Below are 19,303 nucleotides of genomic sequence, written 5' to 3'. Positions count from 1 at the left end.
CAAAAGATACTTGTTCAATTTAATCAAACCTTTAAAGTTATATACTGAAAATATATACATTTTACCTATGAATGAATGAATGAATGAATGAACACAAGACAGCTGTAAACTTCAGCTTCCAACAACGGCTTATTGGCAGAAACCAAAAATAAATTATACCACTAACACCATCTAAATTACAGGCAGAATTATTCTAACATTATAAATGTAGAGAACCCAAATCTGAATCTCAGTAGTTTGCCAATTCAAATTCAGAGATGTCATATATACGTGATCTTTTAATTAGATGAATAAATGGAAATATAACTTGAAAGAACATAAAAATAATTACAGAGTACTAAAAGTCATGTCAACCAATAGGAAAAGCACACAAACCAGAGGAAGTCAAATACTCCTGGATAATCTAAAAAGCTATACATTTTCAGATTATCCTGTTATATATTCACAGTATAAGCAAACTACAATTTTTTTTAACTTCTAGATAATTTTTTATTAATGAAGATGGGCTTCTTTACATATTCTAGATGTACATGGCATACCTTTCAGAGTTAGCCTCAGCTTCAACAGTCTGACGTCTTCTGTTCGTTCTAGCTGAAGCTATCACTTTTCTCCGTCCTTAAAGACAGTATATAACTCATTATCAATTGCTCATTTTAAACCTATTTTCTCAACTACCCATCCTTTATTTTCCCCTCCTCAACACCCTTCCCTCCTGGTCCCCAGACACCTTGATACAAAGTACCAATACCACAGAGAAATGGAACCCAAGTAAGATTAAAATTTTACTAATTTCTTATGTAAGCTCTGACAATAGGCAAGGGAAAAGATGGAAACTGAGTTATACGGAGGCAAATTTTGTTAAATTCATTTGGGGAAAAGAAGCATGTGAAAAATGCTACATAAAGAGTGTACCCTTTATGGCACAAGGTATATGTAGACCTAATGATAAGGTTAGAAGTATAGATTAAGCCCATAAAACAGGTCCTAAAGAAACAGAACTTTAATCAGTAAGATATGATTTCTTGTAAAATATTCAAATTTTACAAGAAAATATTCAAAATATTCAAATTTGAATATTAAAATATTCAAATTACAAGGTCAATTCAAATGTGTGCCCTAAAACATTTCAGAATAAAATTAAAGCCTTTATATGCTGGAGGAGGTTACAAAAATTCTACAAAAATCAGAGGCCAAAGTAAAGTGGCCTCTGATGATCCTCATTTATGATAATAAAATACCATACATAAATGAAATTTGAGCTATTAAAAAAAATAAGAGGTGGAATTCTTGTAGTATATCTGACTAAAAGCAATCTGATCAAAGCCAAATTATTCAGTATGGTCATCTGATTGAAATTTATATACCATACTTATTTAAGTGAGACTTTTTCTTTTGTTTTCTTCCAACATTGCGTATTTGTTTGTAAACTTCTAACACAGTTATCCCCAAGAAAACATCCAACAATATGGGACTAATATGGAACAATATCTAGCAATCAGCATTCAAATAACTGGCTCCAAAACAATATCATGGCCAGATTTCATTTAGAAATAATTAAATCTTAATAGAAAAGGGCTTCAAAAAAAAAATTTTTTTTTTAAATGGTTGACTCATGAATGGAATTATTAGCATTCTTTAGTTTGCTTGGATGTGTTTTCTGATTCTTCTGTAACAAGCATGCATTGCTTTTGTAATAAGAAAATAATAAAAGATTAAAAAGACCTTGATTTGCAGATTTTTTTCTAAGTGACCCCTAAACAGTCAACATTTACTTTATTCCAACAAAACCCTTATTGTTGGATATCCCTTGGAAAATAAATTATGTTGGGAAAATATGAAATAAAAGGAAAATAGAAGCCCAGAAAAATACTAGGAGGATAAAAAGGACAAAAATGCTTTATCATGTAAAGGACAGACAACAAACTGATAATATAAATAAATCTTAGTTTAACCCAAACAGCCCTTTGCAACAGATCTTTTGCATCATACTTCTTTCAATCAAGAGCACTTGAAGCAACAGATATTACTTTTAGACACAAAGTAAAGCCTAATATAAGCTGAAACAAATCAAAAAGAAATTTAAGGATATGTAAGACAATGAAAAATCTTTACACTTACCTAAGGAAACAAAGTATTTCATTTGATAACAAAACTGAAAAGTTGTAAAGTTAGACAATCCATGTTATTACCTCTGTTGGTCTTTTGCTGAGTGGATTTCACTCGAGTTGCTTTTACTTCCTTGACAGGAGTTATGTATACATCTTTATTCTTTTCTATTAAAGGAAATAATACAATTATTTTTAAAAAGCCTCATAAAATATGAGCAAGTCAGTGACAATCAGTCCCCACAGCAGCTACTGAAAAATGTACCATAAATAAATGTTCTAAGTGTGAACACTGGAAAATAACCAAGCAAAACTCTTAGGAACATAGCAGGCATGGTATTATGGTGAGGAATGTACACAAAAAATCTATACAAGTACAATAAACACTTATCAGTAATATTAATACACTTTCCCAAGTGAATTTAATTAGAAAAGCTTTTCTTCCGTTTCTGACATCTATCACTTAGATGTTAGAGGAGGAGAATCTTAATACTCAGGTTACTATATCGTTACCATCTTCACTCTGAAGAACAGTCATAGCTGTGATGTCATCCTGTGCTGCTACAGCTTGGTCACTATGTTCTTTCATTCCTTTTTCTAACTGAATCTTGATTTTCTCCAAAGCTCTTAGACATGTTCTATCTTTTACTTGCTATAATAGAAAAAAAAAATTTTATGCAGCATTTTTTTATGCAGCATATTTTTTAATGCAGCATTTTCTAACCTTTTAAAAAACTATATAATGATAAAATTAATAAAGCATTCTAAAAATTCTATTAAATTTTGAAGGAAATATATACTTCAAGAAATGAGCACCAAATACTAATGTATGTATAAATTTAATAGAATGTAAATTCTACTTTGATTAAAAAAAATATATACACATTAAGAGTGACTAGAAACTACTTACCTCCAGAATCTCATTCAACACAACCAGAAGATCTTTAGCAAGTTCGCTGCTGAGTTCTAAAGAACTCAAAGCTTTCGTATAGACCCGAACTTCTGGTGAATATGGACATGTTAGGATCTCATTGCAAATTTTCATAGCCAGATTGTCATGAACTGTTAAAGCCTGGCAAATCAAGAGAAAAATACTGGTAAATTGAAATAGTATCTTTATAATACAGTCCTACATATCATTTCCAGCTAATGATCTTGTCATAATCCCAGAATGTCTAAAACAAAATTAACATAGTCCTCCCCATGTGAGCTCCCCTTCTTATAGTAGATGCTGTGGTACAATGCGTACTGAACCATTCACTCTCCAGGCTACCATGAGTTTTAAAGGTTAAAGGTTCCCAGGGTAGACTGAACCAGGCTGAAGACAATGGGCTTTGCTTAAGGTCACACTGCCTCCCCAAGGGCTAATCCACATTCAGTAACTGGTAGATGTGTAGGTACAACAGCCCAGCCTTATCTCAATTTCAGACAAAGCAAAGAACAATGCCAATTCTGGAACTTCCTGTGAGATCGGCTGAGGCCCTCAGACTGCATGACAGCTCCATCTCTCCCTCTGCCCAATCTATTCCCTTCACTCCTCCAGGATGCTGCTCATCAGAGCGCACCCTGACGTCAACAGGCTCTTGAGGTCTTCTGTCACCCATACCTAGGACCTCAGAGTTACCTTGGATTCTTCCAACTCCCCCGCCTCAAACAAAGCTCTTTCTGCTAGGCTTCTGTACCAGCAACTTTTTTTCTATATCAATTTCTACTACTTTTTACTATTACTTTCTATTCTCTTTCTATAAGCATTTATTTCCTAAAACCAATTTTTTAACTGCTCTCTTTATTAATATTCTCTATTCCTCTTACCAACTCACCATACCTAATGAAATTGACAATCAAATTAATCTTCCCAATAATGACTGTTATCCCATTAAGCCTTTCATTATACTCCCTGCAAACAGAGTCAACTCCAAATTCCCTATCCTAATGTTCTCCCCTAAAAGGCCTATTCAGGATCCTTAGCTGTAAAGATTTTTCCACAGTTCCCCAACATGACTTGTAAAACCAGCTACATTTGATCACCTGCACTGAGTCTTTTTCTCTATCCAAACCACTCCTCAAATCCAAAGCCTAAGTGAATTTTATTCAGTCAGATTTAAAACCAGCAATGCTGAACTTATCATCCAAACCACATGAAACCTGCCATCTTCTAAAGCACTTAGCTATATCACTGACCCTTACTATATTTTGTCTTAATTTTTGTAATCTTCTAATAACATGTAACTTAGTAACTCAAATGAGGTATGCTGTCACTAAATATCAAAAACTAAAATATCAATTAAAACAGAAGACCAATACCTTCAACTTAATATGCTGACATCTGAAATAATTCATAACACATTAACTTTCAATATGGTGAGTGTTTGATCAAATGATATTAAAGGGTTAAAAACCAGCTTACATTTAATTTGTGGGAGAGTATGCACTAACTGTATCTTCTCTAAATTAAAAACAAAACTAAGCTTCAGGTGAGTTTCACCCTTTGAATTCCTCTTCCTTGTATCAGAAACATAGCAGGTAAATCAATAATTGAGCACTCAATGAGCTCTACATACAGGCCATTATTCAGAATGAGTAACAGCCAGCACGAGGTGGGGAGGGGATGGTAAAAATGATGAATTGTTGGTAATTTCCATTCAGTAGCAAAACTGTTAGCACTTTTATTTTTATATGATATCTCCCCATTTCCCAAAAGGCCTTTTTTAATTAAAATGTAGTGAATTTGCAACATTATATTAGTTTTAGGTGCATGACAGTTATTCATTATTTTTATAGATCATACTCCATTTCAAATTATTTTAAAATAATGGCTACATTTCCCTGTGCTGTACAGTATATCCTGGTAGTTTATTTTATAAATAGTAGTCTGTGTCTCTTAATCCCTTATCTCTATTTTATCCCTTCCCTCTCCTCTCTGATAACCACTAGTCTCTATTTTATATCCATTTGTTTTGTCATATTCATTCTTTTTGTTTGTTAGATTCCACAAATAAGTAATTAACAGAGTATCTGTCTTTGTCCGAATTATTTCAGACAAATTATTTAAGACAAAATACCCTCTAGGGCCACCGACACAGTTGCAAAAGACATTTTTTCTTTTCTTAGTGTTATGTACTACCACATACACCAGAAATCTTAAGATCAATATGCAGCCTCTCTATTTTAAAGAAACTATCAGAAGGATTATTTTACCAAAACAACAGTGACCTGCATGCTAGTTACTACCCTTACCATCCATAGGCTAATATACTCACCCACCTGATAATCTTGGGAATTCTTGGCCTGAGGATTTAACCCACTTGGTCTTGTCAAATCTACAAGTAACTCAGCAACATTAGTGATATCTATTTCAGCTAGAGGAGAAGATGCAGGGGCATTGGCCAGTGTTTGCAGAGTTGGAAGAAAGGCTTCTTCAAAACATTCCTGGTTAGTCCTATTGAAAAACAATTCAAGGTAAGTTAGCAAAGAAAAAGCAAATGATTCTTTAAAAACAACATTATATGCAAAATTCACCCTATCAAGATATAGTACATGTTTATCTAGGACAGAGCCAAATAATTCAGGTAGATAGAATCTAGGTAAATTCTTCTCATTTACCACTGAAGAAAAAGAAAACTAACAGCAAAATACTATAAATATGACTCATGAGGAGCCTGGATTCAATTTCAAGCTAGACTTTGGTTTATCAATATGACTAAATACCTGCTTGCATAAGCAAACATGGGGAAGAACACTCCTAGGCAATGTCGAAGTCGAACATCCTCTTCAGTCACAGGATTGTACCATAACAAGACAAGATGAGAAAGAATCCTGCTGCTGACCAAAAGTCCAGAGAACATCAGCTTGGCTAGTCCTTCTGCAGCTCCTGTCCTGAGTTCAGACACCTATTAAAAATGACTTTCATTAGAAGAAAATTTTTATTTGTATTAATACTTCCCTTTTAGGCCTTCCATTGTAGCCCATCCTACAGTACTTTTATATAAATTTATCCAAAAGTATTCATGTTATTATGATTATTTAAAGGTACATAAGAGGATTTTATTTCTTCTTTTTAGGTTAAGGCTATGTGACGAACTATTAGTCTAGCTATAAATTCCCTTTCAACTCTTCAGAAGAACAAAAAGAACCAAAAGGTAATACTGTGAAACCAGAAACCAAAACCATATGTATTAAACAATTATCATGGTGCTAAGATATAGAAAACTTTCAACAACAGTCTCTACCATCAGAGACGGTGTCTATAAATGAAAGTTCCACAGGCAGGAGTGGCAATATGTGTGAATAACAGGTAAAATGTGAATAGAAAGTACACAAAAAGAAAAAGGCATTGCTTAAAAAGGGTAACCAAAACAAAACTAGAGAAAAAAATGAAAAAGATGTAGTGGTATTCAAACAGAGATACAGTTATGAAAGAGTAGTAGTTTAAAATACTGGCTATTGAGCCTGAATTAGATTCAAGCCTCTGATACTTCCTAGTTGCATGATCTGATCTTATGCGTATTACTTAACTTCTTTGTGCCTCACTTTTTTCATATATAAAAAATGGGATAACAGAAGTACTTACAACAAAAAACAAAGAATATATGTAAAACTCTTAGAAGTGCCATCCACACAGTAAACCCTTAACAAATGTCAGTGATTATTCTTACTACAGATAGAAAGTTTTCTTAGCAATCAGATTAGAGAGACCTTGAAAGTTAGGTAAAGAAATTCACCCTCAATGAGGTAGGATATCGTTGAAGATTTTTGAAAGAGTACTTAGACAAATGAGATTTCAAAAAAATAATGTTGACAGGTCATAGATTATTTAACTAGATTCTGTGATGTATATGCAGACTACATCATACGAAATGTTGGGCTGGATGAAGCACAAGCTGGGATCAAGACTGCCGGGAGAAATATCAATAACCTCAGATACACAGATGACACCACCTTTATGCAAAAAAAAAAAAAAAAAAAAAAAAAACAGGAACTAAAGAGCCACTTGATGAAAGAGAAAGAGGACAATGAAAAAGCTGACTTAAAACTCAACATTCAAAAAATGAAGATCATGGCATCCAGTCCCAACACCTCATGGCAAATAAATGGGGAAACAATGGGAACTGACAGACTTTATCTTTTGGGGCTTCAAAATCACTATAGGTGTGACTACAGCCATAATATTAAAAAGACAATTGCTCCTTGGAAGAAAAGCTATGACCAACCTAGACAGCATATTAAAAAGCAGACACATTTCTTTGCCTACAAAGGTCCCTATAGTCAAAGCTATGGTTTTTCCAGTAGTTGTGTGGATTTAAGAGTAGGACCATAAAGAAAGCTGAGCACTGAAGAATTGACACTTTTGAGCTGTGGTGTTAGAGAAGACGCTTGAGAGTCCCTTGGACTGCAAGGAGATCAAACCAGTCAATCCAAGAGGAATTCAATCCTGAATATTCCCTGGAAGGACTGAAGCTGAAGCTCCAATAGTTTGCCCAACTGGTGCAAAGACCTGACTCACTGGAAAAGACCCTGATGCTGGGAAAGACTGAAAGCAGGAGGAGAAGAGGATAACAGAGGATGAGATGGTTGGATGGCATCACTGATTCAATGGACATGAGCTTGAGCAAGCTCCAGGAGTCGGTGATGGACAGGGAAGCCTGGTGTGCTGCAGTCCATAGGGTCACAAAGAGTCAGACACGACAGAGCAACTGAACAATGTTGACAGGCCATAATCCGGGAATGAAAAACAAGTCTAAACTAGAAGGGACAGAAGGGAAAAGAGTGGAATGAGAAAATACAGAAATTATTTCAGAAATTTTTTTAAAACTCAAAAATGAAGAGAAAAATATAGAGGTTGATAAGATTAATAAGCGCCAGAGTACTGGCAGGTTCTTTCCACACACAAACTCATTTAGGGCTCAAAACAACCATGAGGGCAGAGACTTTGTTCCACCCAGCACTGTACTCTCAAGACCGTATAGTTACTGGCACATAAATAGCTGTCAAATACTTGTTGACTAAATTAAAGAACCAGCCTGAATAAACATCATTTTTCCCATTTCAAAGATAAAGAAACAGTCCAGAGACAATAAATATCTTATTGAAGATTCAAAGATGTTACCAGAACACAAGTCTGTAAGTCTCCAATTCCAAAGACTGCATGCCTTTCATCTTTTTAAAATTTCTAACATAGGAATTTGAATTGGGACAAGACTGCAGGTCTTTAAAGCATGTAAAGAAAACTTGTATATGGCCCAGAGGACAATTAAGAAAGTCAAGATTTTTTAGTGGTTATGACAAAAATAAAATCAAAGTCACAGAATCTAGTGAAGCCAGAAAGAGATTAATGAACCTGTACTATTTAAAAAAAAAACAAAAAAACAAAAAACAAAACTCATTCATCTACAGTCAAACAGTGTTCCTGTTCCATAGTTTTCCATCTACACAATGTCAGCAAACCCACAGCACTGGATAAGTCCCAACAAGAAGTCAGTCTTATCACTTGGCTAGTAACTTAAAACTTAAGAAAATACTAATAAGGACTTATTTCCACCAATTTATAGTCAAAATGTGATGTCAAAAACTGTTACATTAAATATTAATTTTAAAAAGGTCAACTCATCAAAAAGATACTTATAAACATAAAACAGAGCCCCAAAATATCTGGAATACATTGATGGAACTGTAGGCAGAAGACAGCTCGAAAATAATAACTGAAGATGTTAATATGCCACTTTCCATAATGAACAGAACAGCTGGAAAGACCAATAAGGAAGTAGAGGACTTAACACCATAAACCTACCAAACATACAAAACACTCCCCCCAACAACAGTAGACTACACAGTCTTCTCAAGTGCACTGGAACATTCTCAAGAATAGAGCCTGTATTAGACCCAAAACCAGTCTCAACAAACTCATAAAGAATGACATCAAACAAAGTATCTTCTCCAACTACAATGGAAAACACTGAAAAGCGTAACAAAAGAAAACTGTAAAGTTCACAAGTATGTAAATTAAACAATATATTCTTCTTACACACCAACAGGTCAAAGTAGTCATCAAAATGAAAATTAGAAACTACTTAAATAGATGAATAAAAATAAAAAACACAGAAACTTTTGATATGCACCAAAGTGTTCAGAGGAAAATTTATAGCAGTAAATGTCTACATTTAAAAAAAAAAATCTAAAACCAATAAGCTAACTTTACATCTTAGAGAACTAAAAAAAAGAGACAGAAAATTAGAGGGAAAAACAAACTCAATGAAACTGGAAGTTGGTTCTTTGAAAAGATCAACACACTTGAAAACCTTTAGTTATATTGACAAAAAAAAGACGCAAATAACTAAAATCAGAAATGAAAGCAGAACATTACAACTGGCCTTACAGAAATAAAAAGGATTATAAACATAATACTAAGAACTGAATATCAACAAATTAAACAACCTAGATGAAATGAACCACATCCTAGAAACACACAAATTGCCAAAAGGGCTTAAAAAATAGAAAATCTGAATACACCAGTAAAAAAATACGTAGATTGAATAAGTAAATCAGAAACTTCTCCAAAAGAAAACTCTAAGACTAGATGTGCTCACTGATAAATTTTACCAAATATTTAAAGAACTGACAGCAATCTTTCTCAAAGTCTTCCTAAAAAACAGAAGAGGAGAAAACAATTCCTATCTCAATTTATGAGGTCAATATCACCCTGACACCCAGCACACAAAGACAATGCAAGGAAACTATAGATTAATTTCCCTTATGAATACCAATGTAAAAAATCTTTACCAAATTACTAGCAAATCAAAACAAACAACATATTAAAAAGATTATACAACATAACTCAGTGAGATTTATCCAAAGAATGCAAGGGTGGTTCAATATAAGAAAATGAAGCATTATAATGTACCACAGCAATTAAAAAAAAAAAAAATCACATGATCGTTTCAACTCACAGAGAAAAATCATTTGACAAAATCAGACATGCTTTTATGGTTAGGGGAAAAAACCTCAGAGAAATAAAAATAGAATTTCTTTAAAACGATAAAGGGCACTTATGAAGAATCCACATTATAGTCAACAAAGACTGAAAACTTTCCCCCTGAGATCAGAAACAGGACAAGGATGCCTTTTTTAACCACTGCTATTCAAGACTGTACAGCAAGTTCTAGCCAGAACAATTAGACCAGAAAAAGAAAGAAAAGATATTCAAATTGAAAAGGAAGAATTAAAGCTTTCTCTTCACAGATAATTTGATCTTAGAGAGGAAATGCCAAAGAATAAACACACAGAGAAACTACAAGAGTTAGCAAATGAATGCAGCAAAGTTGCATGATACAAACTTAAATCAATCCACACACAAAGATACAGCTGAGTTTCTATACAACATGAAAGAACAATCCAAACAAGAAATTAAGAAAATAAGTCCATTTACAATAGCACCCAAAATAAAATATATAGGAATAAATTTAACCAAGGAAGTAAAAAACATGGACCCAGACACCTATATAACATTTTTGAAAGAAATCAAAGACAACCTAAATAGAAGTAAAGACATTTGAATTAATGGATTGGAAAACATTAAGATAGCAATACTGCCCCAATGCAGTCTACATATATTCAATACAATCACTATCAGAATTCCAACAGACTTTTTTGCAGAAATGAAAAAGTCAATCCTCAAATTCATAAGAACTTCAAGGTACTTCAAATAGCCAAAACAATACTGAAAATAATGAGCTGAAGTTGGAAAACTCAACTCCCTGGTTTCAAAACTTACTATGAAGTTACATGAATCAAGAGAGTTTGGTACTGGCTCAGGATGGACAGACAATGAAAAAGAATGGAGAATCCAGAAATAAACCCATATACTGATGATCAATTGACTCTCTGATCCTCCACAATGGTGCTAAAACAATTCAGTAGGAAAAGAATAATCTCTTCAACTAATGGTGCTGAGACAACTGGATGCCCACAGTTAAAACCAATGAAACTGGACTTCTACCTCACACCACCTACTGAGATATTACCTGAAAATGCACCAATACATCTAAATCAAAAGCTAAAGAAGTAAAACTTTTAGAAGAAAATAAAAGGATAAACTTTCATGGCTTCTGATTAGACAGTGTAGTCTTAGACAAAACACCAAAAGCACAAGCAACAAAAGATGAATTAGTCTTCATGGAAACCTAAAACTTCATAAAAATCTAAGAACATTATTAACAAAGTAAAAAGCCCAATCTAAAAATGGGCAAAGGATGTGAATAGATATTTCTCTAAACAAGGCATACAAATAGCCAAAAGGCACAGGGAGATACTCATCACTAGTCATTAGGGTGATTTAATTCAAAACTACAGTGAGGTGCCAATCCAATCTACTAAAATAGCTGAAAATTTCAGTAACAATTTTCTCATATTAATTTTAATAACAAACAATAAAATTGTTTAAAATAACAAGTGTTGATAAGGATGGAACCCCTGTTCATTGTTGGACACTGGGAATGTAAAGTAGTTCAGCTGCTATGAAAAACAGTTTGGCAGGTCCTCAAAAAATTAAAGAAATTACCATATGAAACCATGAAATTCCTACAGAAAAAACAGAGGGTAGTAAGCTCCTTAATATAGGTGACAAAAGCAAAAATAAACAAGTGGGACTATATCAAACTGAAAATCATCTCCACAGCAAAAGAAATCATCAACAAAATTAAAAGACAACCTATGGAATGGGAGAAAATATTCACAAATTATATATTTGATAAGGGATTAATATCCAAAATTCTATGTAAAGAACTCTACTACAACTCAATAGCAAAACCAACAATTTGATTAATTGTTGTTCCCTGGTGGTCTGCCTTCCCAGCGGCTAAGTCCAGTTGTCAAGACTCTACCTTCTACTGCAGGGGACGTTGGTTCAACCTTTCTGACTTCAGATTATACTACAAAGCTATAGTCATCAAGACCGTACTGGCACAAAAAAAAAGAAATACAAACAAATGGAACAAGACAGAGAGCCCAGAGGTAATCCCATGCACCTATGGATTCCTTATTTTTGACAAAGGAGGAAAGAATATACAATGCGGCAAAGAGAGTCTCTTCAGTAAGTGATGCTGGGAAAACTGGACAGCTACTTTTAAAAAAAAATGAAATTAGAACAGTTCCTAACACCATACACAAAGATAAGACTCAAAATGGATTAAAGACCTAAATGTAAGACCAGAAACTATAAAATTCCTAGAGGAAAACACAGGCAGAACACTGACATAAATCACAGCAAGATCTTCTATGACCCACCAGAGTAATGGAAATTAAAAAAAAATAAACACGTAGGACCCAATTAAATTTAAAAGCTTTTGCACAGCAAAGGAAACTATAAACAAAGTGAAAAGACAACCTTGAGAATGGGGAATAAATAACAGTAAATGAAAGAACTGACAAAGGATTAATCTCAAAAATATACAAGCAGCTCATACAAATCAATAACAACCAAAATCAATCAAAAAATGGGCAAAAGACCTAAACAGACATTTCTCCAAAGACATGCAGATGTCTAACAAATACATGAAAAGATGTTTAACATCATTCATTACTGGAGAAATGCAAATCAGGACTACAATGAGATATTACCTCATAGTGGTCAGAATGGCCATCATCAAAAAATCTACAAACAATAAATGCTAGAGAGGGTGTGGAGAAAAGGGAACCTTCCTGCTCTGTTGGTGGGAATATAAATTGATACAGCCACTATGGAGAAAAGTATGGAGACTCCTTAAAAAACTAGGAATAAAATCACCATATGACTCAGCAATCCCATTACTAGGCATATATCCTGAGGAAACCAAAAGTGAAAAAGACACATGTAACCCAATGTTTACTGCAGCTCTATATGCAATAGCTAGGACATGGAAGAAACCTAGATGTCCATCGACAGATGAATGGATAAAGAATCTGTGCTCTCGCACGCACACGCATGCGCTCTCTCTCTATATATATATATATTATATAAAATATATATATATGATGGAATATTAGCCATAAAAAGGAACATACTTGAGTCAGTCCTAATGAGGTGGATGAAGCTAGAGTCTATTATACAAAGTGAAGTAAGCCAAAAAGAGAAAAACAATTATCGAATACTAATGCATATATATGGAATCTAGAAAGATGGCACTGATGAACCTATTTGCAGAGCAGCAGTGGAGACACAGACATTAAGAACAGACTTATGCACACGGCTAGGTGGGGAGAAGGAGAGGTTAGAAGGTGTGATGAGAGTAACATGGAAACATACATCACCATATATAAAATAGTCAATGGGAATTTGCTGTATGACTCAGGGAACTCAAACTAGGGTTCAGTAACAATCTAGAGGGGTGGGATAGGGTGGGAGGTGGGAGGGAAATTCAAGTGGGATGGGACATGGGTATATCTGGCAGATTCACGTTGATGTTTGGCAGAAACCAATGCAATACTGTAAAGCAATTATCCTTCAATTAAAAATAAAATTTTTAAAAAATGAGCAGAGGAATTGATAAACATTTTTTGAAAGAAGATATACAAATGGCTGACAGGCACATGAAAAGGTGCTCAATACCACTAATCACCAGGAAAATACAAAACATAAGTAAAATGAGGGAATTCCCTGGTGATCCAGTGGTTAAGATTCCACCTTCCAACGCAGGGGGCTTGGATGTGATCCCTGCTCGGGGTAACTAAGATCCCACATGCTGTATGGTGCTAGAAGAAACCTGAATACTTCTATGCAAAAAAAAAAAAAAAAAAAAACCAGCAACAACTAATCATACCTTGTACCACAAGCAAAAGATTAACTCAAAAATGAATAAAAACCAACATGCAAAAACCTAAAAAGAATTTAAGGGGAAAAAAAAAAACCCACCACAATGAGATATCACCTCACACTGTTAAAATGGTTTTATCAAAAAGACACTTGGCAAGGATGTGAAGAAAAAAGAACCTAAGTGCAGTCTTGGTGGGAATGTAAACTGGTGTAGTCATTATGAAAAGTAGAATGAAATTCTTCAAAACAGTAAAAACACAAGTACTACATGATTCAGCAATCCCATTTTGGGGTATAAATCCAAAGGAAATGAAAAGAGACTCTTGAAGACATATCTGCACTCCCATGTTCACTGCAGCATTATTTACAAGAGCTAAGATATGGAAACAACTTATGTGTCCATTAGTGAATGAACAGAGAAGATGTGAGATATATAGTACAATATCATTCAGCCATAAAAAAGGAAGGAAATCCTACAATTTGCAACAACAGGACTAGACCCCGAGGACAATATACTAAGTGAAATAGCCCAATAAATACTTTCTTGGTATCACTTATATGTAGAAATCTTTCAAAAAGTTAAAACTCAGAGGAACAGTAGAATGAATAGTAGTTACCACAGATTGGTGGGTGGGGGCAAATATAGAGAGGCTGGTAAAAGGGTGTATTTTCAGCTATAAGAAGTTCTATTATACCTTAAAAAAGAAAGATGAATAAGTTCTCGAGACCAAATATAAAATATGGTGGCAAATGATAACACTATAATATTACTAAAATTTGCTGAGAGAACATAAATGTTCTAACTTTAAAGAGAAAGAAAGGTTAAGGATATATTAAGCAATTAGTTGGGATGAGGAGCAGAAGCAAAATCCTAAACAGCAAAGAAGAATTAATATATGACCTGGTAACCCTACTTCTAGAAATATACTCAAAAGAACTGAAAATAGCTACTCAGCCATACATATCTTCATAGCAGCACTATTCACAACAACCAAAGGTGGAAACAGTCCAAATATCCTTCAGTGGATGAATGGCTAAACAAATTGTGGTATATACATAAAACAGAATATTATTCTGCCATAAGAAGGCTTGTGACACAAGTCACAACATAGATAAATCCTGAAAAAAAGCTAAGTGAAAGAAAGTAGGCAGGAAGTCACATATTCTATGATTCCATTTATAGGAAATATCCAGAAGAGTTATATCCATAGAGACAAAATGCAAAGTGATGGTTGTTACAGGCTGTTAGGAGGAGACACTGGGAGCAACTACTTAATCTTTGGGGATATAAAAATGTTTTAAAAATTAGAGGCAGTGGTTACACTACACTAACTGTCAATTAATTATTCACTCTAAAATTGTTACTCTATGTTATATCAATTTCATCTCAATAAAAATTAAAAATTTTATAATTTAAATGTTTATAGATGCTTTAAAAATGTAGTTAATGAGTACCTTAAGGAAAGAGATCTAAGCCCATACCATATCTTAGAACTTGTACCCACTCAATATAAGATTATTTTAAATTATTTCTTAAGACTCTTTGGGAGGGCCTCCCTGGCAGTCCAGTGGTTAAGACTCTGTGTTTTCAGTGCAGGGCGTGGAGTTCAATTCCTGGTTGAGGAACTAAAATCCCCATGCCATAATAGAAAAAAAAACAAAAACAAAAACTCCTGGGTAAGAAATTTGTAAGTCATAGACCATAAGACAGAAAAAAGATGAAAAACAACAACCTCCCAATAGTCATTTCATTTTTGTTTACACTTCAATTCTCTAAACATGTAATTTGATAGTGGGAAATTAGGTATATTACAAGTGAAAGAATTTAATTATGATATTCAAAAGGCAAAATTTTAAAAATGCCAGCCAAGTTTAAACTTCAGCTTAAAAAACTAAAAAGAACATAAACATATACATGCTAAAAATGACCTTGCACACTAACAGGGCCATGATTACTTCTTACCTCACTATCTAAGAAATCAGAAAGTAGTTTCAGAACATTCTTGGCTATAGCTGTCTCTTCTTCAGATTCTTTCGACTCTTGCTCTTCATTGGAATTTACTTCTGCACCTTCCTTTTGAGTAGCTTTGATTTTTTTAGTTTTAAATGGTTCAAATCCAAATGTCATCAGTTGATCAAAGATTGCCTTTAAAGCACTTATTTTTATTGTCACATCATCAATTTGCAAAACCTAAATTGAAACAACATCCCCCACCAAAAATAAATGAGGTACACTTTCATTCTGTTCACACAACATAAAATTAACATATATCTTAGTCTAATTTCAACAACAGCGTCAAGTCTACATATAATATTTTAAAAAACAATTAAAATTTATTCTAAAGTTATTGTTATTTATACCATGACACTTAAAAGAGTTACATTTCTTTCAGAAAAAGTTCATCAGTCAGTAAAAATTTCCTGAACTAGAATCAAGCAGAATTATTTGTTCCTTTTATATATAAAAATGTGTATATGTTCAATGAGTATATGTTCAACTTGATTTTATTATGTTTTTAAGATCTAGAAAAACTGTTCTATTATATTGTAATTGTTTAGGGCCATTTATAAAGACAAAAATATTACATCCTAACTAATGAAAAGCATTTACTGGAACATCAGTATTCCTCTAAGCTATGAAGCTTCATTAAAGATAACTTTTTTTTCTTATTAGTGCGATAAATTCAGATTTCATTAATCATCAATTAATTTTCATCGAACTGGAAGGAAGTAAATCACAAAACCCAGCAGTTTGTATGAGTATCTTAAGTTAAGAAAACTGAATTCCTATAAACTAAATTTAAAAGCCATGAAAAAAATAGAGTTGAATATATCTACTATGAAGAAATTTACTATTGGTATGTTCTCTAATGTACTTAAATTTTGGTCATTGATATGCTTGACTGATTGATAAGCTATACAGCTTAGCCCATAGAATGAAAAAAAAAAAATATCACCAGCAGGTTTGTCAAATAAATGAATTGAGAAAAATGGCTCAGAATTACAGAACTTAATTTCAAGATTCATCTGTTACATTTTCTTATGTCAAGACTTGCAAATGTGCCAAATCCAAATGCTTATTTCTAAGAATGTACTGTCATGACCATCCTCTACAAATTTTAAACACACTACTCTCTCAACAGCATCTTGGCTTTCCTTGCCCTTTTCAGTCCTTTACTGGCTAGCAACAGCTCTCTAAATTGGATATTTTTTAAAGAAAGATTTTAAAATTAAGTAATTTCCCTCTTCTGCCTTTCTAACAAGTGTGGATATATTTCTTAAATCAGTTTCTGCTAGTCAAACTTGACTAAAAAAAAAATGATTTCTTACTTTCCCAAAATATAGCTCTTTTCCCTTAATCTAAAATCTTCCAATGATAGCTCTGAAAATACCTTAATAAACAACTGAATCTGATGTGGTTAAATTCTTTTGATTGCAAATCCTTTTGAAGATCTAATAAAAGTCCACCCCAGAATAACATTCAAAACAGAGGCAAAATTCCATATACAATTTATTTTACTGCATTTGTATCTGGTATCACTCACATTTTTAATGTACAAAAAATTATATTGTTATTTTTCAGACAAACATTAATAGCCAGTTCCTGAAAAAAGTTCAGAGATCAAAGTTTAAAGTTAAAAAAAAAGGCCAATTATAATTCCACGACAAGGCTACTATTAAGAATTTTGATTTGATATTAAGGTAAAATTATATAATGGTCTTGATAGGGAACATTCATTCATTTTTCACATGAACTTGCTTTTGGCAATTCTTTTCACTACAGAAAATTATACAGGAGAAAACAACACTCCTATAGCTCTGTCAAATGGGGGATAAGTTTAGTATTAAATAACTTCCTAATGCTCCAGGACACTCTTAAGCATTAAATTCATATTACATTTCTTCTAAGATGACCAAAACACTTATTATTCATGTCGCTGTCACACTGTGTTAGTCACTCAATTGTGCCCTACTCCTTGTGACCCCATGGACTGTAGCCCCTTAGGCTCTTCTGTCCATGGTATTCTCCAGGCAAGAATACTAGAGCTGGGTTTCCATTTCCTTCTCTATATTATTCATGTTATATTAACAAAATTTAAAAAGATCAAAATTCACATTTCAAATTTGAAAGTCAAGTGCATGACTATACCTTTGGAATGAGTTCTAGGCTTTTTTTTTTTTTGCTGCAGTACTAGAAATTTTATATAATTGTCTAACTTTAATCTCCTCTATCAGCATTCCAATTTGAAAACAACTTGTAAATTTTCAGAAGTACTCATAATGGTATATAGGGCATCTTGATAAATGTTTTACCTCATTTTTAGAGTCAGAAAGCACTGTACTTAGTAAGCTAGACATAAATGAATCCTTCACTATCAAATGTTCTAGTAAGATTTTTCTTCCACTTAAAAAAAAAAGTAATGACTAGGGGTCAATCTCGGAGAAGGCAATGGCACCCCACTCCAGTACTCTTGCCTGGAAAATCCCACGGACGGAGGAGCCTGGTGGGCTGCAATCCATGGGGTCATGAAGAGTCGGACACAACTGAGCGACTTCACTTTCACTTTTTCACTTTCCTGCACTGGAGAAGGAAATGGCAACCCACTCCAGTGTTCTTGCCTGGGAATCCCAGGGACAGGGGAGCCTGGTGGGCTGCCGTCTATGGGATCGCACAGAGTTGGACACGACTGAAATGGGATTTCTTTGGAAATAATGATGCTAAAGCTGAAACTCCAGTACTTTGGCCACCTCATGCGAAGAGTTGACTCATTAGAAAAGACTCTGATGCTGGGAGGGATTGGGGGCAGGAGGAAAAGGGGACGACAGAGGATGAAATGGCTGGATGGCATCACTGACTCGATGGACCTGAGTCTGAGTGAACTCCGGGAGTTGGTGATGGACAGGGAGGCCTGGCGAGCTGCAATTCATGGGGTCGCAAAGAGTTGGACACAACTGAGCAACTGAACTGAACTGAACTGAAATGACTTAGCAGCAGGGGTCAATCTACACTTCACTACCCTTCCTCTACAAAGCCAAGAAATTGAAGTTGAGAACTTACTTGTTTAATTTCTTAGCAAAATCTCTTTGAAAATGTAGGATTTTATTTCCTGGGTATCTATAAAGCCAATAAAATTCACAATAGTAGATGGGACTCCTTTTAGAATTACTAGTAGAATCACTGATGCCAATACCTGCTGATTTAAATAGTAATGGGAGATTTATTCTACATCTTGGAGCAAAACCAGATATATGGCTAAGTGCTATAAATGATTCATCTGGACAAAGTACAAAATCTTTCCCCCAGTTTGAAAAAAAACTATACACAATTTTAAAGATAATACGTGACATTCCAAGTTTCCAAAAGAATCTCACATAATAGAAATTTTACTCTGATAACAAGCATGGGCTGATAAAT

General features: G+C 33.9%; 1 protein-coding gene across 2 annotated transcripts in view; it reads right to left on the bottom strand.

Moving 5' to 3' along the window:
- Positions 1-19,303, bottom strand: part of NCAPG (non-SMC condensin I complex subunit G) — a 45,062-nt gene that overhangs the window by 570 nt on the left and 25,189 nt on the right. For both annotated transcript variants that reach the window (XM_005681456.3, XM_018049327.1), the window contains exons 14-20: positions 15,851-16,078; positions 5,814-5,995; positions 5,370-5,544; positions 3,016-3,177; positions 2,619-2,757; positions 2,190-2,273; positions 540-615 (exon numbers count right to left, since the gene is read on the bottom strand). In XM_005681456.3, coding sequence (XP_005681513.1) covers positions 540-615; positions 2,190-2,273; positions 2,619-2,757; positions 3,016-3,177; positions 5,370-5,544; positions 5,814-5,995; positions 15,851-16,078 — 1,046 coding nt within the window. The remainder of the gene's footprint in view (positions 1-539; positions 616-2,189; positions 2,274-2,618; positions 2,758-3,015; positions 3,178-5,369; positions 5,545-5,813; positions 5,996-15,850; positions 16,079-19,303) is intronic.

The sequence above is a fragment of the Capra hircus genome, chromosome 6 (assembly GCF_001704415.2).
Source record: "Capra hircus breed San Clemente chromosome 6, ASM170441v1, whole genome shotgun sequence".
Taxonomy (NCBI): Eukaryota; Metazoa; Chordata; class Mammalia; order Artiodactyla; family Bovidae; genus Capra; species Capra hircus.
The sequence above is the reverse complement of the archived record's forward strand: the minus strand, read 5'-3'. Positions and strand labels throughout refer to the sequence as shown.